Below are 22,547 nucleotides of genomic sequence, written 5' to 3'. Positions count from 1 at the left end.
AAGTAGTTTAATAGATAAATACTAGTTATTAATGAAAATTAAGCTTGGCCTTCTTGGGATTCAGTCTGTTTTTAGTGGTATAGTTTTCGTGTGTTTTTACTGTGTTCATTAACACAAAGAACGAGTAACCTCACTCATGGCATGAGATTTGACTTGCATCAAAACATTAGGTAGTAATTAAGAACAAGGTTGTGGTTTGTTTTTTTTTTTTACTTGGTTAAATTTTAACTACACTGCCTAATGTGGTAGCTGCTTGCCACATGTAGCTATTAAGCACTTGAAATGTGACTAGTGTGAATTCAGACAGGCTGTAAGTGTAAAACACATACTGGGTTTCAAATTCTTGGCATAAAAAAAGATTGTAAAATATCTTGATAATATTTTATGTTCATTCCATGTTGCCATGATAATATTCTGGATATACTGGATTAAAAAAAAAGCATGAAAATTAGTGTCACCTGTTTCTTTTAACTTAGCATGGCCACCAGAAAATGTAAAATCACATATGTGGTTCACCTTATAGTTTTATTGAACAACAACCATCTAATAGGTTAAATCATTAATATGTATAATAAATATTAGTTAGCAGCATATCTGATTCAGCTTTTAACCCCTCTAACAGTCAGTCCTTTTGAAAGTCTGGGAAGCTCAATTTTTCTTTTGCTCTCTGCTGGGGCTGCGGTTGAAACAGCTGTTCTTAGGAATTGCCAGCCCTGGGCCCCTTGACTGAGAGCAGTTGATAGGTAGTTATGGAAGGAGCGAGTGCTGCTTTGTGGCCATGCAGCCCAAAGGAATGAACCGCACCTACCTTTGCTCTACGTAGTTGTTAATGATTAATTGATATTTATAGTAACATAAATATAAATGAATGCAGGTTTTCGAAGACCCAATTTGTATGTTACCATGTACCATAAATTATGGCATGTCATAAATTGTCATGGTTTATCATCTTATTTACGACCCTTGAATAATATTCTGTCACCTATTTACAGATAATAATATTCATAACCAAAAATGAGTTTTTGATACTGTGCTTTTATAAGAAACCAGGTGAAGCAGAATGTACATGTCGTAAGGAGCATTGTGTAAGCATTTATTTATAATCAGCCTCTCTTTACCAGTGAAGTTCAACAATTTCCTTTGTGAAAAAAAATCATATAAAACTTCTGTGTACTTTATTTTAAATTCTTACTTTATTGTCTGTTTGACACCAGCCTAAAGGATTTTGGAGCACTGAAATTAGTAGAATGAAGTCACATTATGTTAGGCAGAGAGAGGGAGTTGAATAGGCATTGATAATAATAAAACCTGAAAAGGTCATTCGGTGAAGATAAATGTAATACTTGAATTAGTCATTTACTTTCTTTAAAAAGTAGTAAGTTAATCTTGTTCCAAAAACCCCTCTGAAACTGGTAGTTTTCTTTTTAATGCCTTTCATCTTAGGCAATCTTTTGTATATCATGCTAAGGACCGTACAATTAGCATAAAATGAGAGAGTGCTTTTTTAATTTGATGAATGAGGGCTCTTTTTACTCCAGCCGATATGCATACAAGATGGAGGTCTGTATCTCCCAGCAGACAGATGATTTGGTATCTACCCTCTACATAGCTCCCAAGTGATATCTGTGCTTTAATGGGGAAGGTGGTCTGGAAGTAACAAAAGTGAGCTCATGGTGCATACAAAGTAGCCACAATGCTTCAGTGTAAATGCTGTAAGATTCCCAGATTTGGACAGTTAGGTTTTCTACCATCTTGCCCTGGGTCCCAAACATGGCACTGTCACCCTTTTTCTGGCAGCCAATAAGGACAAATTAGTAACACAAGTGAACAAGAAAACCTTTTTTGGCAGTGGGTTGGTGGCGGGTGGGGGTAGGGTGAGGGGGGGGGTGTCTTTTCTGTCATTTATCATGAAAGTATGCTTTGTTAACATTTTTTTCTAAGTGTTATCTCTTTGCAAAAGGTTTTTATACCTCCATATTCTTGTGGGCTATTTGCTCTTTAGAAATAATTCTTTGAAGTTGTGGTACTTATAATATGTTAATAAACCTTATTTATTCTTTCTTTAAAAAGTACTTATATACTGTTTCATTAGTTAGATATCCCCCCACCTTTGCTGTTTTAAATGGTACAGCTTTTAAAAGATGAGATTCCCAGTATAGTTTGGAAAATTTTTATAACTTCCTAGTCATTTATTCTCCCAATTTTATATTGTTGTGCTTCATGTAGCTTACATGTAGCTAGACCATTTCCTTTTACATAAAAGGAATAAAAATGCCACAAATAAGATGAATAGGAAATTAATTGAGTGAAATTTTTCCCCTTAAGTTATTACCATAAGTAGGACCACCAGATTTAGAAAGTAAAAATTCTGGATGCCCAGTTGAATTTGAGTTTCAGATAAACAGATAGTTTTTTATTTTAAGTTGTTCCATGCAATATTTGTGTCATGCTTAGACTAAAAGAAGAATCTGTGATTGATCTGGCAGCCATAACCATAATTCAGCTCTCTTACTAACTCAGAGAACTCCTGAGTCACAGAAATTCTGTGCTTGGCCCTTCCATACATTGCTATTTGCTGATCATCCTATCACAACCCAGTACTTGCAGGTATCATACTAGGGACAAGTCTTTGAAGCTCAAAGTGTTTCAAGTATGTTTCCTCACTTACCACATATTTTGGAGGAGAAAGGACAGGGCGTACTCTATTCTCATCTTGCCTACTTCTCATTTTAAAAAGAAGAAAATGCCATCTTCTATAAAGTGATTCTGAAAACTAAGAGGACACCGACAGCAAAACTCAGATTCTCCTTCTCGCTTGCCTCTATTTTTGATTCATTTAGTATGAAATCTCTAAGAGTATCATTACAGATATTTTAGAACTTTAAAAGAGTGATTTCAGAAAGAATATGCATTTCCTATGTGCCTTATAAATGTGAAGGGCAGGTGAAAGTGACTCTTCCAAAACTAACCGTCATGGTGAAAGAGTCTAGCTTCCCTGTCCTCTCCCTCCTCCCTGCACTGGGCCCTCTGCATGACAAATCCTGAGAACCTCTCAACATGCACATCGTGATCCCTGTCATCTGCATTGTAACTAAGGTTTCCTAGGTGATACTCCTTCCTCCAGCCTCTCTCCCTTCCAATTGACAGGTAGCAGTGATTTTTCTGCAACCTAAATGTTACCATGTCACTGGCTCACCTCCTGTGACTACTTACCAGGTAAAGTGCATGCCAATTAGCATGGCATTCAGTGCTCTTCCTGATCTGGGCTCTACTTAATTCCCCTTCTTTTACTTCTTCCTTAGAGCTCAACGCTACAGCAATAACAGTATTTGTAGAGCCTCTTAGCATGCTTTTGTATATCTTCAGCTTGTTGCTCATTGTTCCCTCTGACTAGACTGCATATCCCCTTTTATCTCCCCAGAAAAATCCTGTTCATCCTTGAAAATCCTGTACCGGCTTCATTTGCTCTGAGCCTTTCCCTGACCACCCTTCACTATCCTTGGAGTGAACTCAGCTCTCCTACTTCAATTTTAATATACACTTGTGCTGTCACATGCCTCACTGTGCATTGCAATGGTTTATTTACAATGTTTGCCTCTTGGAGAAGTTTGCAGGTTTTTTGAGGACAAGACATTATCATCATGATCATTTCTGACTCTCTAACTTCTAGCACAGCCTAGAAAATAACAAGCCCATGAGAAGTGTTTCAGAACCAGAAAGGATCAACTGTCTGCCGGGTGAAACTAAGTAAATCCACTGAGCTTTCCTGTGCTCAGCTGTGCACTACCATTCTTGTTCTTTCCTTCCTCTCGTTGGTCAATAGGAAAGTGACTCTTAGCTTTCAGCTAAATAGTTAATCTGCCAATGCTTTTTATTAAATGCAGAATGTTTTTATAGAGTAAATAAAGTATTCCCATACAAAGAGGTAGTCATGGGCAGCCTTATGTAATAAAGACATAGGTTTGCCTTTGGCAACCTTTCCTTTCAGGTTCTATATCCTTTATTTTTGTACCTTCTACCCCAGAGGCTTCCCATCAGGAATGAAGTCAAAGGGTTGGGGTGGAGAGACGAGGGCAGGAGAGGGAGGAAAAGGTTCTTAACTGTAGCATCCTGGTGTTGCTTCTGTTCTTGATTAGTCTTCCTGAAGGAAAACTTATCTGTCTTATGTTCCATTCCCACAGGGCCTACCCAGTCATGAAAGTTAATAAAATATTTCATGTAAGATACTCAGTTATATTGAGAGCTTAAAGTATAACTCCTCTCAGGCAACATTTGCATTTTCACAAATGCTCTCAGTCCCCATCTCGAAAGAATGAATAGTATTGGCATGACTATACTTTACAGCAAGTATATACCTTATAATAATACCAAGGAAAAAGGTGTTTTTTAAAAAAGCTGAGGGTCTTTTAATCAAAATTACCTTGGTGCTGCCTGAAGTGTGTAGGTGCACAGATGAATCAGGAATTGCTTTTGATTGCCAATGATGGGCAATCTTAAAGTAGTGACCTAAGCAAATCAGGGGTTTATTTTTCTTCATCTAAAAATGTCCCAAGTTCAGCATTCGAGGGCCAGTGTAATGGGTCCATGATACCTAAAAGTCCTAGACTTCTGTCTTTCTGCTCCAACAACCTGTAATAGCTGGCTCCCGTACATTTGCCTCTTGATTACAGTATGGCTAATGCATCTCCAACCCTAGAAGGAGGGGATTGGGGCAAAAGCAAGACCCTTTTAAGTAGCTTTTCAAAAAGTTCCAACAGCTTTCACCTACATGTGACTGGCTACCTCTGCTAGCAAGGAACTGGCTGGGAAATGTTGTTAGCTAGGCATGTTGCCATGATACGTATCTGTAACTAAAGAAGAAAGGAAAAAGCTCTCCAATATGCAACTAGTTATCTTACAGAAATTCAAATTGGGGCAAATAATCTGTTATCTTCTGTCTTTATGGGATTATTCAAATAAAAAATACTTAGAACTAAAACCTAGCTTATTTTAGTCAGTGTTATATTAGGATTGCCTTTAAGGTGGTAATTATTTTAATGAATATAAGGAATTATAAGACCATTCAGAAAAATATATAGAAAAATAGTGTGCTCATTGTTTGCATAGTACTATGCTTGGTGCTAAGGAGATGAGTGAATTCTTTTTGCCCTCAAGTGTTTTATCAGTCTAATAGTCCAGGACATAGATACTTGAAAATTTAAATAACGGTATATTATATCATATGATTATGTATTAATCACATAGTAAAACTAAATCATATAGATTAAATTCTATAGGAGAAATTCAGAATCCAGAGAGTGATGATTGTGACTATGGTGGCCAAGGAAGACCTACGAAAGGTAGGAAATGGATAGATTTGAACAGGCAGACATGAATGGTGGAGGCCAGGCCCCTACCTTTGATTTGTACCACCTGTTATTGTAGCATATTTAAATTAATATATTTGATTTACTTACACTATTTGAATTTTTTTAGTGTTTTAAAATATTATTTCTATTTTAAAAATTGACCCAAGCTTTAACTTATATTTTAAGAGAAAAAAAATTCACACCAAAATCATAAATGTAATACCAATTTTACTGGCCAACTAAAATGTAACTTAAGAAAATGACAATAAGATTTTAACATAATGAAATAGAAGTAACAGTATACCTGAGTCAAATTAAGTTCTTTAGAGGGGAAAATGGACCATTCTGTGATTAGTATGTAGTAAAGGGATATTTGGTTCAGTAGCATGCTGTTTAAGACAAAGGTGAGCTTCTATATCCAAAAAGACAATTCTGGTTCTTAATGTTAACCAGCAGCAACAATTCCAATTCACACAAATATAAAGTTGGAAATACGTAAATATGTTTAAGACTGTCTCTTATAAGCTGTTTGTACAATCAGTTTTTAACTAAAATGCTGTCAAAGACTTTTTTTGGAGCAAACGTTTGTTTCAAGAAGCCATGTTAAGGCCATTTTTAGAGTTCTCTTCTTTTGAATGTATCAGATTTTGGATAATGTTCAAAAAGTGGTAGTACAAAAGAGTTCCTTTGCTATTTACCACTACCATCTTGTTTGGGAAAATACTTAGGAAAACCTCTGATAAGTTCAAAATATTTTTACTGAATTCTTCATTTGAGTTTACAACACAGTGTTTTAGGAAGTAAAGGGATGTTTGATAGTTGCCGTTTGTTTAAACGGACGAATGAGGTTATTAAACTGAATCCCCGAGTTCTGGTGTTCTGAATCTAGCATTCAATAATAGTAAGAAAAGTTATTTTTTTCTCTTCTACCAGGGTTGGGGTACTATGCTGAATGTAGCATATGTACATATATCATTTAGTTCTCCCCATTTTACAGTTGAGACTGAGACTTAGAAAATGACTTGCCCGGTCACTTAGAGGGCCCAGTGACTCTAACTTGAATTCGCATGTATTGGACTTGATCCAAACACTTAACTGCCCAGTCACTGAATGAGAATTGGGCACTAGTGCTCTGCCGCCGGATTCCCAGAGCCCCGAGCTCTGAGCTCACCGTGGCTCGGTCAGTCTGCCGAGACCCCATCCCTGCTGAGCACTTCGTGTACACACAGGTGCTGAGCGTGCAGGCTGAGGGGCCACCACTAAAGGCTTTGATACAGAAAAGAAAGGAAATAGCCGTGCCCTGTCCTGCCCTCCACTGTGCCTCCTTTCTGCCCAGCCTCCTAGTGCTCCTCCTCCTCAGCACATGCACAGCCAGTGGCACAGACCCTCACTCCTCAGGAATCACTGGAGGGAATGACGACTAGAGGTCAACCGGCTCAGATCCTCTAGGGCTTTGACTGGCAAAACTAAAAGTTTGACCTCTATTTTGTACGTGATTAGGAGGACCCTGACAACGTTATCTTTAAATTAGGGTAGATAAAAATCAGTGGTTTTCCTTCAAAACACAAAAAACAAAAACATGTCCAGATGGAACACATTATAAGGGGCAAAATTTCTAATTTTATAAGAGCAGACGTATAGTCATGTCACTTTCTAAAGAAACATTGTAAGTTTGTTGTAGTGTCTCCCAAACATTTTCTTGCTCCATCTATAGCAGTTTTTAGAATTGGCACTGCCGAGACTTGGCTTTGGATATAGCAGCATGCAGTTTTTCATAACAACACATTTTGTTGGTGATTCAGGTCAATTATTTAGGAGATAGATTTTTCTTGATGAAAATTTTATCATTTAATGGACAGCCGTCAGTGACACATGTGCATGTAACCATAATGCTGTAGTCTGGTACTAACAGTAATCACTGCCTTTAGGTTTGGGGAGCAAGTGATTTGTTTGATTTTAATTTTGTTTTTAAATTTATTCATTCAGCAAGTAATTTTGAAGTATCTCCTTTGATCATAGTTTTGCCTTGTTTTTGGCAAGGTGGGAGGGCTATACAAAGGCACTTGGTGAGTGCCAGTCATTTGAATATCCCTGAAAAAAAATGAAAGCACCTTTTACTTTTTATAAATGTAAATGAGCAGAAAAAGGAAAATGCTAAAACCTGAGCTCAGAGCACAACCACAGTGCTTTAGGTCTCATCATAGGACTGGCAGAAATAGCAGATTTCATTTTTATTTTAAAGAAAGATGTATGTCATGTCCTGACATAAGCTTTTTAAAAATTGTGTATACTTTTTTCATCAATGAAAAATTTTCATGATACAAAAGTATATGTTACTTTTATTGACATCAGTCCTAACAACACATTAGAGAAAGCACGCAGTATCAGCCTTCTGGATGTCTTTGGTCAGTAGGATTTAGGGGCTGGAGTCATGTGCGACTCATCCTTTTCCTCGCATTTAATTATTCACTAAGTCCTGTCAGAGAGTCTCTTGTCTGTCCTCTCCTTTACCTCTCCTCTGCCAGGACCAGACATCAGACCCTTATCATCACTCATCTGATTTATTATAGCCACCTGAAGATCCTTCTTCCTCCTGAATTCTGCCTTTCTGGTCTATTTTTTTACATGGTGTCAGAGTTCTGTACTTAAAAAAAAAAAAAGGAAAAAAGAAAGAAAAGAAGCGGTTGTATTCCCAACTTCTCCCCCTCTCAAAATCTAATGTCACCTGCTACTTAACAGAAATGTACAAAGCTTAGCATGGTGTTTGCAGGTGGGCCTACACCCTCGGCAGGTCCCTGCAGGACTGCAGTCTGCCTCACACTCTGCGCTAGACCGGACTTCCACATCTCAGACATGCCATTCGGTTGCACAGCTCTCTGCTCCCTGGGTATTGAGCGTGCAATGCTTTTTGGGCGGCATCCGACAGCTGTTATGGAGCTCAGCTCTGACCTTCACACCCCAGCCCAGCATAGGACTGTTTTCCAGGTTCCATGTCAGAGGTTAGTTCCCCATTTTAGACATTCCTACATTATACTGATTGTTACCTTTGCTAGCATTTTTTAAAATTTTGGTTTTGTATTCTAGTGTCTCTTCCTCTTTTCTTTCTTTCTTTTCTTTTTTTTTTTTTTAACACTTGTGTCTTTCTTTTGTGCTGCAGGTGCCCAGGAACTTTGAGCCAACTTTGAAGTGTAAAAAATACAGTCATACTGATTCTTATCTGCAGCATACTTTGTTTCTATTTTCCTTGTCCCTGAATTTCTTTTTCAGTGTTTTATTTATTCTGTAGGATATTGACTCAAAACTTTTGGAGAAAGAGATGTAGTAGGGCTTGAGTGAATATGAATAAATGGGCAGACCATATGTCTGTGAAAGCAGGAACTGTGTCTCGCTCATCTGTGTATCTTCCAGCACTCTGTCTTCATTGCATAAATGAACTGAATTGAATTGAAGCATATTTCTATCTCCACATCTTTAAAAGTAGTAGTTTAAATAATGCTGGCAATAAAATAGAATTGCCAGAGTATAGATAGCAATTTTAAAAACCTTCCCTTCAGAAGTACTAATAATTGACCTAATAAAAGTAGACTTGACTTTCTAGTTGTCTTTTCCTTCAGGTTTGAAGACTGCATAATAACAGGACCATTTACAGTTTTTATGATGATTTCCTGGCTTCCAAACGCACGTGGTAGGGATCCAGGCAGCTTTCTAGTCAAGATGTCACAAGTTTCTCCTTTTCCCTCATTTAGCAATGCTCAGAGAAATAACTCCCTCTAACAAGCATTTAAGTAACACTAAGCTTTATTCAACCTGTCCTCTGTTGGCATTTTTGAGGGCACCAGTGGCATCATTTGACTCTGCCATACTTGGTGGAAGTACTACATTTGGTACTGAACATAATTTTAACCAAACTGTGAACATCTTAGACACCAGACCAACTGCTGATGTAGAACTGGAGACTTCCTGCAGTGAAATCACACATTTATGTAACTTCAACCTAGTTACCAAATTCACTGAAATGCATTAAAAATTGCTAAACACATTCTCTTTTTAAAAACATTAATGGTATGTCATTTTATTTTAAGATAGCAAAGGAAATACAGATTGACCATAAGGTATATTTTGATACATTTAGTAGTAGAACAAATTCTTAAATTCAGTTAAAGTTACTGTGGAAAAATAGATGGCACAGACTAGCCAAGTTGAAATAGGCATTGACAATTTAGCCAATTAATATTAACAAATGTTAAAAATTATTTTTAAAAAACAATGTGCCAGATATTTCACTGGCTCAAAAGAGCTTCCAGGGGTATCTAAAACTTTCAAGAATTCCTTTCCTCATTTAGTAGTAAGGTAAAAAAATTCTTCATTGCCTTAATTCACATTTGCTAACATACATCAAAAGATGATTCTCAACTGAAAACACTCTAAGAATTTCATAAGCATCAAAAGAAAGCAAATGTCTTTTAGTAGAAGCTTCGTCAAATGAATATAAAAATGACCATTTTGCAGTTAAAAAGTGTGCATGCTAATTATAAAAATGGCTAAGGCAGTGTAATACAGAGGAAAGAAATGAATTAGGAATCAGAAGGTGAACTGCATTTGTCTATTAAAAGAGTATCTGAGTCCCTTTAGTGTGTCTGGCATAAGGCATGGCACCAGGCAGAGTGGGGAATGAAGTCATGGCACTGCCCTGGTGAGGATTATAGTACAGTAGGGGAGTTGGACAAAACATAAGGAAACCAAGTGTGGGAAATATTATAAGGAAAGAACAGCAGGCAATGAGGAGAAATGGGATGAGGGTGAGCATGAAGGGGAGTGAATTTTGACTGCACATATGATCAAATATATTTTAGAAGTGAAAAACCTTTAAACATATGTGACTGAGCGGAATATCTAATGGTAAAATATTTTAAATTTGGGAGCAATTATTGAAACTCAATACATATGAAGTTTTAAAATCTAATTCAATGTTATAACAGAATCTGGTATAGTTACCAAAGCATAACCAAAGATTATCAAATTTTCACCATGATTTCAAAAAGCCAGTTAAAAAAAAAGCTATTTGGATGAGTATTGTTTTTTATTTTTTCAGCTGTTTTTGAATTAGGCCATTAGATAGACAGATGAGTAGTGAACAATGAGAGAAATTAACATGTCTAAGGTATCTTTTTAATTGAGATATAATTGACAACATATTAGTTTCAGGTGTAGAACATAATGATTCAATATTTATCGCAATAATTATCACAGTAAGTCTAGTTAAGATCCATCACCACACATAGAAACAAATTGTTTTCTTGTGATGAGAGCTTTTAAGGTCTGTTCTCTTACAACTTTCAAATATACAATGCATTATTAACTATAGTCAGCATGATGTACATTACATCCCCAGGACTTACTCATTTTATAACAGGAAGTTGGTATCTTTTGACTCACTTCACCCATTTCTTCTACCCCTCAACCCTAACCCCTGGCAACCACCAATCTGTTCTCCTGTTCTCTGTATCTAGGAGGGCTTTGTTTGTTTGTTTTTAAATTCCACATGTAAGTGAGATCAGTCTGACTTATTTCACTTAACATAGTATCCTCAAGGTCCATCTATCTTGTCACAAATGGCAAGATTTTCTTCTTTTTTATAGCAGAATAATATTCAGTTATATAATATATATATTGTCGCGACCCTTCAGGGGCCGAGGCAACATGCCCAAGGTCTTGATTCTTCTCTAGGCTTTATTGTCTAATCTCTCACGGCGGTTACAGCAGTTGTCGGGAAGCTTTTTTTCCCTCCCGGTGGACTCCCTTATATTCAGTCACCCAACCAATCCGGGACAGTATCATGCATGACCTTTAAGCGGATAGGTGTCACGCGCCACTCTAAGCGGGCAGCACGAGCTGTGCACGGGTACGGAAGTCTGCTGGGCCAATCCCCAACAGGGAAGAGGGGAAAGTGTGGTGAGCAGGAAGCAGGCGCCATCTTTAGGGCATTGTCCAGCTAGAGTGGGGCTTAGCCTCGGCCGTAGGCCGGGCCCCCACATCTCCCCCTTTATTGTTTTATAACCAAAGGGCTGTCGGGATCATGCCTGTCTTAGGTCGTCCGGAGTCTGTGGCATTCTTACCCGTCCTCAGGCAACAGACAGCTTAGGTCTGCGCCCTGTCTTAGGTTGATATGCGCAGCTCCCGATCTTACCCGTCCTTGACTACTGATCCAGCATATTAAGCCATACTCTAGGGGAGATGCCTTCCTCTAGCACTGCCATGGCCTGCAACAGGACCTTCCGTTCTCCCCATTGCTGTTTTTGTATGGAACAGAGTTTCCTCCCAACCAGGAGGAGGCCCACAATTAGCAATATTCCTATGACACCTACACCTGACCAGGCTTTGGTGGCGTTTAACATCTTGCCTAACTGTCTGGACAAGTTGGCAGCTTTAGAATAATTATGAAAAGGAATACCAGTAATACACCCTCATATACGCAGCCCACAGACAAAACCTCCCCCAAGAGGTCCAATTGTTCTTGAAGAAGGTTCAGTGGCCTGGGACAGACCATTCAGCGTCTCTGCCGTAGGAATGGTGGTAGTCAGCGTGGCGGTGGCTGCAGCTGCAGCTCGGCTCCGCCGTTGCCTGCTGTAGGATCCACGGCAGGAGCAGAAGCAGTGCGATCATCTTGTACCTCCGCTCCGGGATTTTCCACTCTGCATATCAGACGTTCAGGCACCCAAACGGGGTTCTGCTGGCCCTGTGGAAAAACACAAACCGAGCCTCGGGTCCAGATTATCACTGGGTCCAGGCCTTTCCATTTTCCTTCCAACACATCCTTCCACAAAACTTTAGGCATGTGTTTTGGCCAGTGTTCTAAAGTCTTCTCCTATTCCCCCTTTTTGTTTATATAAGGCATTCTTGAGGGTGAGGTGGTGTGTTCCACCATACCCTGACCCTGAGGGTTGTCTCTAGCTCCCTGCTGCTCTCATGACACAAAAGGATGTCATCCATATAATGATAGATGATTATCAGGGGAAACTGTTTCCTGACAGTTTGTAAGGCCTTCTTTACATACACATGGTGGGGCTATTAGCCATGCCCTGTGGCAATAAACCTTTGACAGTCTCTGAGGTGAAGCGGGATGGAGAAGAAACAGTCTTTGATACTTTTTCCTAATTACAAAAATAGGTGTGTTCCATGGCGAGGTAGAGGGCTGGAGGTGACCAGCTGCTATCTGTTCTTGTACTCAAGTTTGGGCTGCTTCCTTCTTTTCTTTGGTGAGGGGCCACTGAGGTACCCACACGGGCCTTTTTAGGCTGTTCTCCCTCAGTGGCCCCGAAGAAAAACCCAATCCTGGTCCTCCGTCCCCATCCTCTCTCTAAAGGGGGAAGTATCCTAGTTATGATTTAGATGGACTACGTCGCTAATTCCGTGAACCTTTTGATTTCATCGCCACTCTGCGAACCTTTTGATTTCGTCGCCACTCTGCGAACCTTTTGATTTCGTCGCCGCTCTGCGAACCTTCACTGGCGCCTCCTCATTCCATATATTATAATAAACAATGTCACAAACACTAACCGGACACACACACTACACATAAACACCCACCACAACTGCCTGCTGTCTGCCCAGCCACGTATACTTTCAGTTTACTCGCCGATCCACTCACCCTCCTCGGTTCCCTCTCCCGGTCTGGCCAGCTGACTGAACGGCGTCCAGCGACGTTCATCGGCAGGCACCAGGGTCAGCGGATCAGGTCGCGACGAGGTTTAGCAATTCCCGGGTTTCGGCACCACTTGTCATGACCCTTCAGGGGGCGGAAGCAACACGCCCAAGATCTTGATTCTTCTCTAGGCTTTATTGTCTAATCTCTCATGGTGGTTACAGCAGTTGTCGGGGTGCTTTTCTCCCTCCCGGCGGGCTCCCTTATATTCAGTCACCCAACCAATCCGGGACAGTATCATGCGTGACCTTTAAGCGGATAGGTGTCATGCGCCACTCTAAGCGGGCAGCACGAGCTGTGCACGGGTATGGAAGTCTGCTGGGCCAATCCCCAACAGGGAAGAGGGGAAAGTGTGGTGAGCAGGAAGCAGGCGCCATCTTTAGGGCATTGTCCAGCTAGAGTGGGGCTTAGCCTCGGCCATAGGCCGGGCCCCCACATATATCACATTTTCTTTTCCCATTCATCCATCAATGAACACGTAAGTTGCTTCCATGTCTTGGCTATTGTATAATGCTGCAGCAAGCTTGGGCAAGCATATATCTTTTTGAGTTAGTGTTTTATTTTCCTTTGGATAAATACCCAGAAGTGGAATTGCTGGATCATATGGCAGTCCTTTAATTTTTTGAGGAACCTCCATACTGTTCTCTATAGTGGCTGCACCAATTTATATTCCAACATACTGTGCATGAGAGTACTTTTTCTTTTTTTTTCTTTTTATTTATTTGTTTATTTATTAAGGTATATTGATATACACTCTTATGAAGGTTACACACGAAAAAACAATGTGATTACTACATACACCCATATTATCGTGTCTCCCACATACCCCATTGCAGTCCATACCCATCAGTGTACTAAGATGCCACAGGGTCATTATTTGCCTTCTCTGTGCTACATGTCTTCCCCATGATTCCACACCATGTGTACCAATCATGATACCCCTCAATTCCCTTTTCCCTCTCTCCCTACCACCCTCCCCCACCCTTCCACTATGGTAACTGCTAGTCCCTTCTTGGCGTCTGTGAGTCGGCTACTATTTTGTTCCTTCAGTTTTGCTTCATTGTTACACTCCACAAATGAAGGAAATGATTTGGTACTTGTCTTTCTCCGCCTGGTTTATTTCACTGAGCGTAATATCCTCCAGCTCTATCCATGTTGTTGCAAATGGTAGGATTTATTTCTTTCTTATGGCTGAATGGTATTCCATTGTGTATATGTACCACATATTCTTTACCCATGCATCTATTGAAGGACACTTAGGTTGCTTCCATATCTTGGCTATTGTAAATAGTGCTACAATAAACATAGGAGTGCACATATCTCTTTGAATATGAGAAATTATATTTTTTTGATAAATTCCTAGGAGTGGAATGGCATTTCTATTTTTAGTTTTTTGAGGAACCTCTCCATTTTGCTTTCCACAGTGGTTGAATTAGCTTACATTCTCACCAGCAGTGTGGGAGGGTTCCCCTTTCTCCACATCCTTGCCAGCATTTATTGTTCTTAGTCTTCTCAATACTGGCCATCCTAATTGGCATGAGGTGATATCTCATTGTGGTTTTAATTTGCATTTCCCTGATAATCAGTGATGTGGAACATCTTTTTGTGTGTCTGTTGGCCATCTGAATTTCTTCTTTGGAGAATTGTCTGTTTATATCCTCCACGCATTTTTTTATCAGGGTATTTGCTTTTTGGTTGTTGAGTCGTGTGAGTTATTTGTATATTTTGAATGTTAACCCCTTATCAAATATATCATTTACAAATGTATTGCACTTTACTGTAGGATGCCTTTTTGTTCTGTTGATGGTGTCCTTTGCTGTACAGTAGCATTTTAGTTTGATGTAGTCCCATGTGTTCATTTTTGCCTTTTTTCCCTTGCTCGAGGAGATGCATTCAGAAAAAAGTTGCTCATGTTTATAATCAGGAGATGTTACCTTATGTTGTCTTCTAAGAGTTTTATGGTTTCATGACTTACATTCAGGTGTTTGATCCATTTCAAGTTTACTTTTGTTTTTGGGGATAGACAATAATCAGTTTCATTCTCTTGCATGTAACTGTCCAGTTTTGCCAACACCAGTTGTTGAAGAGGCTGTCATTTCCCCATTCTATATCCATGGCTCTTTTATCATATATTAATTGACCATATGTATGATCATATGTACTTGGGTTTATATCTGGGCTCCCTAGTCTGTTCCACTGGACTGGGTCTCTTCTTGTGCCAGTACCAAATTGTCTTGATTACTGTGGCTTTGTAGTAGAGCTTCAAGTCGGGGAGCATAATCCCTCCTGCTTTATTCTTCCTTCTCGGGATTGCTTTGGTATTCGGGGTCTTTTGTGGTTCCATATGAATTTTGGAACTATTTTCTCTAGTTTGTTGAGGAAAGCTGTTTGTATTTTGATATGGATTGCATTGAATCTGTAGATTGCTTTAGGCAGGATGGCCATTCTGATAATATTAATTCTTCCTATCCATGAGCACGGGATGTATTTCCATTTACTGGTAACTTCTTTAATTTCTCTCATGAGTGTCTTGTAGTTTTCAGAGTATGGGTCTTTCACTTCCCTTATTAGGTTTATTCCTAGTTATTCTTTTTGATGCAATTGTGAATGGAATTGTTTTCCTGATTTCTTTTTCTTCTAGTTTATCATTAGTGTATAGGAATGCAACAGATTTCTGTGTATTAATTTTGTATCCTGCAAGTTTGCTGAATTCAGATATTAGATCTAGTAGTTTTGGAGTGGATTCTTTAGGGTTTTTTATGTACAATATCATGTCATCTGCAAACAGGGACAGTCTGACTTTTTCTTTACCAATCTGGATGACTTTTATTTTTTTGTGTTGTCTGATTGCCATGGCAAGGACGTCTACAACTATGTTGAATAAAAGTGGGGAAAGTGGGCGTCCTTGTTTTGTTCCCGATCTTAAAGGAAAAGCTATGGGTTTGTCTTTTATGACCTTTATTATCTTGAGGTACTTGCTCTCTATACCCATTTTGTTGACAGTTTTTATTATGAATGGATGTTGAATTCTGTTAAATGCTTTTTCAATGTCTATGGAGATGATCATGTGGTTTTTGTCCTTTTTGTTGATGTGGTGGATGATGTTGATGGATTTCCTAATATTGTACCATCCTTGCATCCCTGAAATAAATCCTACTTGATCATGATGGATGATCTTTTTTATGTATTTTTGAATTCGGTTTGCTAATATTTTGTTGAGTATTTTTGCATCTATGTTCATCAGGGATACTGGTCTGTAATTTTCTTTTTTTGTGATGTCTTTGCCTGTTTTTGGTATTAGAGTGATGTTGGCCTCATAGAATGAGTTTGGAAGTATTCCCTCCTCTTCTACTTTCTGGAAAACTTAAAGGAAAATCCATATTAGGTCTTCACTAAATGTTTGATAAAATTCAGCATTGAGGCCATCTGGTCCAGTGGTTTTGTTCTTAGGTAGTTTTTTTTATTACAATTCAATTACATTGCTGATAATTGGTCTGTTCAGATTTTCTATTTCTTTCTGGGTCAGCCTTGGAGGGTTGTATGTTTCTAGAGACTTGTCCATTTCTTCTAGGTGATCCAATTTGTTGGCATATATTTTTTCATAGTATTCTCTCATGATGCTTTGTATTTCTGTGGTGTCCATACTGATTTTTCCTTTCTCATTTCTGATTCTGTTTATGTGTGTAGACTCTCTTTTTTTTCTTGATAAGTCTGGCTAGGGGTTTATCTATTTTGTTTATTTTCTCAAAGAACCAGCTCCTGCTTTCATTGATTCTTTCTATTGTTTTATTGTTCTCAATTTTATTTATTTCTGCTCTAATCTTTATTATGTCCCTCCTTCTACTTACTTTGGGCCTCATTTGTTCTTCTTTTTCTAGTTTTGTTCATTATGAGTTTAGACGTTCATATGGGATTGCTTTACTTCCCTAAGGTAGGCCTGTATTGCAATACATTTCCCTCTTAGCATGGCCTTTGCTGTGTCCCCCAGATTTTGCATTGTTGAATTATTATCATCATTTGTCTCCATATATTGCTTGATCTCTGTTTTTGTTTGGCCGTTGATCCATTGGTTACTTAGGAGCATGTTGTGATGCCTCCATGAGTTTGTGGGCTTTTTCATTTTCTTTGCATAATTTCTAGTTTTATACCTTTGTGGTCTGAGAAGCTGCTTGGTACTATTTCAATCTTTTTTAATTTACTGAGACTCTTTTTGTGACCTAGTATATGGTCTATTCTTGAAAATGTTCCATGTGCACTTGAGAAGAATGCTTATCCTGCTGCTTTTGGGTGGAGAGTTCTATAAGTGTCTGTTAGGTCCATCTGTTCTAATGTGTTGTTCAATACCTCTGTCTCCTTACTTATTTTCTGTCTGGCTTATCTGTCCTTTGTAGTGAGTGGAGTGTTGAATCTCCTAGAATGAATGCATTGCATTCTATTTCTCCTTTTAATTTTGTTAGTATCTTTTCACACATGTAGGTGCTTCTGTGTTGGGTGAATATATATTTATAATGGTTATATCCTCTTGTTATATTGACCCCTTTATCATTATGTAATGTCCTTCTTTGTCTCTTGTGACTTTCTTTGTTTTAAAGTCTATTTTGTCTGATAACAAGTACTGTACCTCCTGCTTTTTTCTCCCCATTAGTTGAAATATCTTTTCCATCCCTTCACTTTTACTCTGTGTATATCTTTGGGTTTGAAGTGAGTCTCTTGTAGGCAGCATATAGTTGGGTATTGTTTCTACCATTCAGTGACTCTTATATCTTTTGATTGGTGCATTCAGACCATTTATAATTAGTGTGATTATCGATAGGTATGTACTTATTGCCATTGCAGGCTTTAGATTCATGGTTACCAAAGGTTCAAGGGTAACTTTCTTATTATCTGTAAGAGTCTGACTTAACTCACCTAGTATGCTATTACAAACACAATCTAAAGGTTCTTTTTTATTCCCTCCTTTTCTTCCTCCTCCATTCTTTATATATTAGGTATCATATTTCTATACTCTTTGTGTATCCCTTTTTATTACCTCTGGTGACAGCTATTTAACCATAGGAACACCTCCATCTATAGCAGTCCCTCCAAATTACACTGTGGAGATGGTTTGTGGGAGGTAAATTCTCTCATCTTTTGCTTATCTGGAAATTGTTTAATCACTCCTTCAAATCTAAATGGTAATCTTTCTGGATAGAGTATTCTTGGTTCAAGGCCCTTATGCTTCGTTGCATTAAATATATCATGCCACTCCCTTCTAGCCTGTAAGGTTTCTGCTGAGAATTCTGATGATATCCTGATGGGGTTTCCTTTGTGTGTGATCTTATTTCTCTCTCTGGCTGCTTTTAATAGTCTGTCCTTATCCTTGATCTTTGCCATTTTAATTATTATATGTCTTGGTGTTGTTCTCCTTGGGTCCTTTGTGTTGGGAGATCTTTGGACTTCCATGGCCTGAGAGATTATCTCCTTCCCCATATTTGGCAAGTTTTCAGCAATCACTTCCTCAGAGATGCTTTATATCTCTTTTTCTCTCTCTTCTTCCTCTGGAACCCCTATAATATGAGTTTTGTTCTGTTTGGATTGGTCACACAGTTCTCTCAGTATTCTTTCATTCCTAGAGATCCTTTTTTCTGTCTGTGCCTCAGCTTCTTTGTATTCCTCTTCTCTAATTTCTATTTCATTTATCATCTCCTCCACTGTATCTAATCTGCTTTTAAAACCCTCCATTGTGTTCCTCAATTATTGGATCTTTATCCTAAATCCATTCCTCAGTTCTTGAATATTTTTCTGTACCCCCAGGAGTATGTTTATGATTTTTATTTTGAAATCTCTTTCAGGAAGATTGATTAGTTCAGTCTTGCTTGACCCTTTTTCTGATGGTGTTGAGATTTTGCTTTGAACCAGATTCCTTTGACGTTTCATGTTTGTAGGTGGTGCCCTGTAGTGCCCAGAAGCTCTTCTCTCTGGAGCTGCTCAGCCCCTGGAGCAATGTTGGGGGTCGCAGGGGAGTGGTGCTGGTGCCTGGGGGAGGAAAGAGCTGTTTCCTGCTTCCGGGTTACTATGCCTGCATCTACTGCCAGAACCAGTGGGCCAAACACACAGATGTAAGCCTCTGTGCTTTGCATTTGTAGCTGCTGTACAGGGCTTCTCTCTGACTGGCCTGATGCTAGGGCAGGGTTTACCAGTTTGTGAGGGGCGAGGCTGGCTGGGAGGAAGGTGCAGCAGGCTGCCTATCATGGTGGGGGGTCTTGGAGCTACATAGCTGGACAGGGGGTTGCAGCGCCCAAAAATCATGAAAGTTCCTAACCTGCTGGGCAGAGTGCACCCCAACAATTTTGTCAACCTGCCTTTTCTCCTGAGCAGTAAGCTCTGTGAAATCCTTGCCCCATTAGCAGCCCTCTAGCTTTTAGGAATTCTCTCAGACTGCATGCCCAGATCAGCCAGATATGCATCCATTTTCTACAAGCAGCTGGAATCTCAGTCTCTCCAGGTATTCTGGCTGTCTTAGTTTTCCAACCCCACTAATCGCCAGAGCACCATCCAATGTAGATACATGCTCCCAGAGCAGATCTCCAGGGCTAGGTGTTCAGTCGTCCCAGGCCTCCACTCCCTCCATGATCCATTTCTCTTCCTCCAGCCAGTGAGGTGGGGTAGGGGAAGGGCTTGGGTCCCACCAGGTCACAGCTTTGGTATGTTACCCTTTTCCGTGACATCTGTTCTTTTCTCCAGGTGTATGCAGTCTGGCGCATCCTTCTTTTCTGTTGTTCTTTCTGGATTAGTTGTATTAATTATATTTTTGTATTATATGTGATTTTAGTAGGAGGTCTCTATCTCACCTCTCATGCCACCATCTTTAATCAAAGAGTACCTTTTTCTCCACATCCTCACCAACACTTTTTATCTCTTGTCTTTTTAATAATAGCAATTCTAACAAGTGTAAGGTGATATCTCATTGTGGTTTTGATTTCCATTTCCTTGATGATTAGTAGTGATGAGCACCTTTTCACGTACCTGTTGGCTATCTGTTTATCTTCTTTGGTAAAATGTCTATTCAGATCTTCTGCCCATTTTTAAATCAGAATGTATTTTGTTTGTTTTATTTGCTATTACTTTGGATATTAACCACCTATCATATAAATCATTTGCATATATTTTCTTTCATTCCATAGATTGCTTTTTCATTTTGCTTATGGTTTCCCTTTTTGTGCAAAAGCTTTTTAGTTTGATGCACTCCCAATTGTTTATTTTTGCTTTTGCTTTTAAGGTCAAATACAAAATATTTTCAAGACTGATGGCCAAGAGCTTATGGCCTATGTTTTCTTCTAGGAGTTTTCTGGTTTCAGGTCTTATATTCAAGTCTTTAATCCATTTCAAATTGATTTTTATGTATGATGTGAGATAGGGGTCAAGTTTCATTCTTTTTCATGTGTCCATCTAGTTTTCCCAACACCATGTATTGAAGAGTCTGTCTTTTCCCTATTTATATTCTTGGCTTGTTGTCATAAATTAATTGACCATGCATGTGTGGGTTTATCTTTGGGTTCTGTATTTTGTTCCATTGAGCTGTGTCTTTTTTTATGCCAGTACCAGGCTGTTTTGATTGTTATAGCTTTGTAATATATTTTGAAATCAGGGGTCATAATGTCTCCAGGATTCTTCTTTCTCAAGTTTGCTTTGGCTTCTCTCTTATGGTTCCATATAAATTTTAGGTCTGTTCTATTCCTGTGAAATCTGCCATTGGAATTTTGATGGGGATTGCATTGAATGTACAGATTGCTTGGGTATCATGGACATGCTAGCAATGTTAATTCTTCGAATCCCAATCTATGAGCACAGAATATCCTTTCATTATTTATGTCTTCAGTTTCTTTCATCAGTGTCTTATGGTTTTCAAAGTACAGGTCTTTCACCTCCTTGGTTAAATTTATTTCTATGTATCTTATTCTTTTAATGTAATTGAAAAAAAACTATTTGGATGAGCTTTTTAATACAGTTTCATCTATTTATATTTTATTGCATATATGTGATATTTTATAGATATTGTATTTGTAATGAAATAGTATCTCCAGCTATAAGTGTTATAAGGATTGTGGTATCTCTCAGATAATGATTAAGGATTTTTATATCACCATGGAAAATAAGATGTCCTTATAACCAGATTTGACCAAAAACTCTTATTTCAATGGTAAAGGATTTCTGGGAGAGAGAGTAAAAAGGCTAAAAATATTTTAAAGAAGAAATACTTGCGCTTATATCTTTTCTTTGTACTAAGATAAAATTGATACTATGAGATATTTTGCCATACATGTAAGCTTCACATATGTGTCATTCAAATTCACACAACCACCCTACAGGTAAATAGTAGTATTATTCCTAATTTACAAATGAGGAAAGTGAGATATTAAGTAACTGGTCCAAGGTCACCATTCATATACCACAGAATACCACTCTATACTGCCTTTAAAAGCTAAACTCTGCATAGCCTTTCTATACATAAACAGTTCTTTAGTTCAAATAAAGGCTGTTCTCACAATACTATCACAGAGTGTTAAAACTTAGCAAGAGAAAATAACTAGTAACCTAGCAATTTACCAAGGAGATAGCCTGAAGGCCTCACTCTTACTAGCATCATTTCCCAGTTAGTTATATGTAAAATGAGTGTATGACTTAGAGCATACCAAATAAGGATTTGAAATTTATGACATATCTATATTACAAGCATGGAATGAGTTGAAAACTATAGCACAGTATTTACTGGGTCTATTTAAAAAATATTCCTACTACCACAAGTGTTCTGTTTGCAAGATTTTCATAAGGAAAAAAACTATAACTGAAATTTCAGAATTATAAAACAAACTTAAAGGAATTTTTACTTGTACTAGAGAAAGAATCTTTGCTCTAACTAAAAGACTCAGTGAAGAATTCTAAAGGATTAACATTTCTTCCTATAATAAAAATATTAGAATCACAAAAGCTGGTATCACTGAGAAGGGCATTGGTTTTAAGGTTTAAAAGGAATTTCTAGTCTCAAGCTTTGCTACTATACTAAAATGATAAGTGACTTAAAGCAAGTCCCTTAATTTCTCTGAATTCTATTTGGTCTTCTTATCTTTAAAATGAAGAGTTGGATCAGAGGATCTTTAACCCTATAGATAAGTGAAGTCAAATAGAAATTAATGAGAGCCACATATTTAATTTAAAATTTACCATTAGTGTTGTAAAAATGGAAAAGGAAAACAGCTGAAATTAATTTTTAACCATGTAGTTTATTTAACCTAATATATCAAAAATACCAGTTCAGCAAATAATCTACAAAAATTATTAATATGATACTTTAGATTCCTATTTTCTTACTAATAGTCTTTGAAATCTATTGTATATTTTATACTTAGAGCACATTCCAACTCAGACTACCCACATTTCAAGTGCTCAGAGTCGTATGTGTATATAGTGGTTATCATATTCGACAGTGCAGCTCTAGAAGTCTGTTCTCTAATAATTTA

The 22,547-nt window shown here is 38.3% G+C and overlaps 1 protein-coding gene and 1 long non-coding RNA gene across 7 annotated transcripts in view; one reads left to right on the top strand and one right to left on the bottom strand.

The window, feature by feature from the left end:
- Positions 1 to 22,547, top strand: part of UMAD1 (UBAP1-MVB12-associated (UMA) domain containing 1) — a 257,771-nt gene that overhangs the window by 159,909 nt on the left and 75,315 nt on the right. The window contains exons 4-5 of one of the 6 annotated variants that reach the window (XM_073238789.1): positions 8,119 to 8,347; positions 8,506 to 9,233. The exons of the other annotated variants lie outside the window; for them this stretch is intronic. Coding sequence (XP_073094890.1) covers positions 8,119 to 8,347; positions 8,506 to 8,522 — 246 coding nt within the window. The 3' untranslated portion in view covers positions 8,523 to 9,233. Of the gene's footprint in view, positions 1 to 8,118; positions 8,348 to 8,505; positions 9,234 to 22,547 lie in introns of those variants that run through there. 6 annotated transcript variants of the gene reach the window in all.
- Positions 9,388 to 22,547, bottom strand: part of LOC118972658 (uncharacterized) — a 134,162-nt gene continuing 121,002 nt past the window's right edge. Inside the window, exon 2 of the long non-coding RNA XR_012132276.1 lies at positions 9,388 to 22,547. This exon is cut by the window's right edge and continues 14,954 nt beyond it. This is a non-coding gene — a long non-coding RNA (uncharacterized lncRNA).

This window comes from Manis javanica, chromosome 6, assembly GCF_040802235.1.
Source record: "Manis javanica isolate MJ-LG chromosome 6, MJ_LKY, whole genome shotgun sequence".
Taxonomy (NCBI): Eukaryota; Metazoa; Chordata; class Mammalia; order Pholidota; family Manidae; genus Manis; species Manis javanica.
This window is presented reverse-complemented; position numbering and strand designations above follow the sequence as displayed.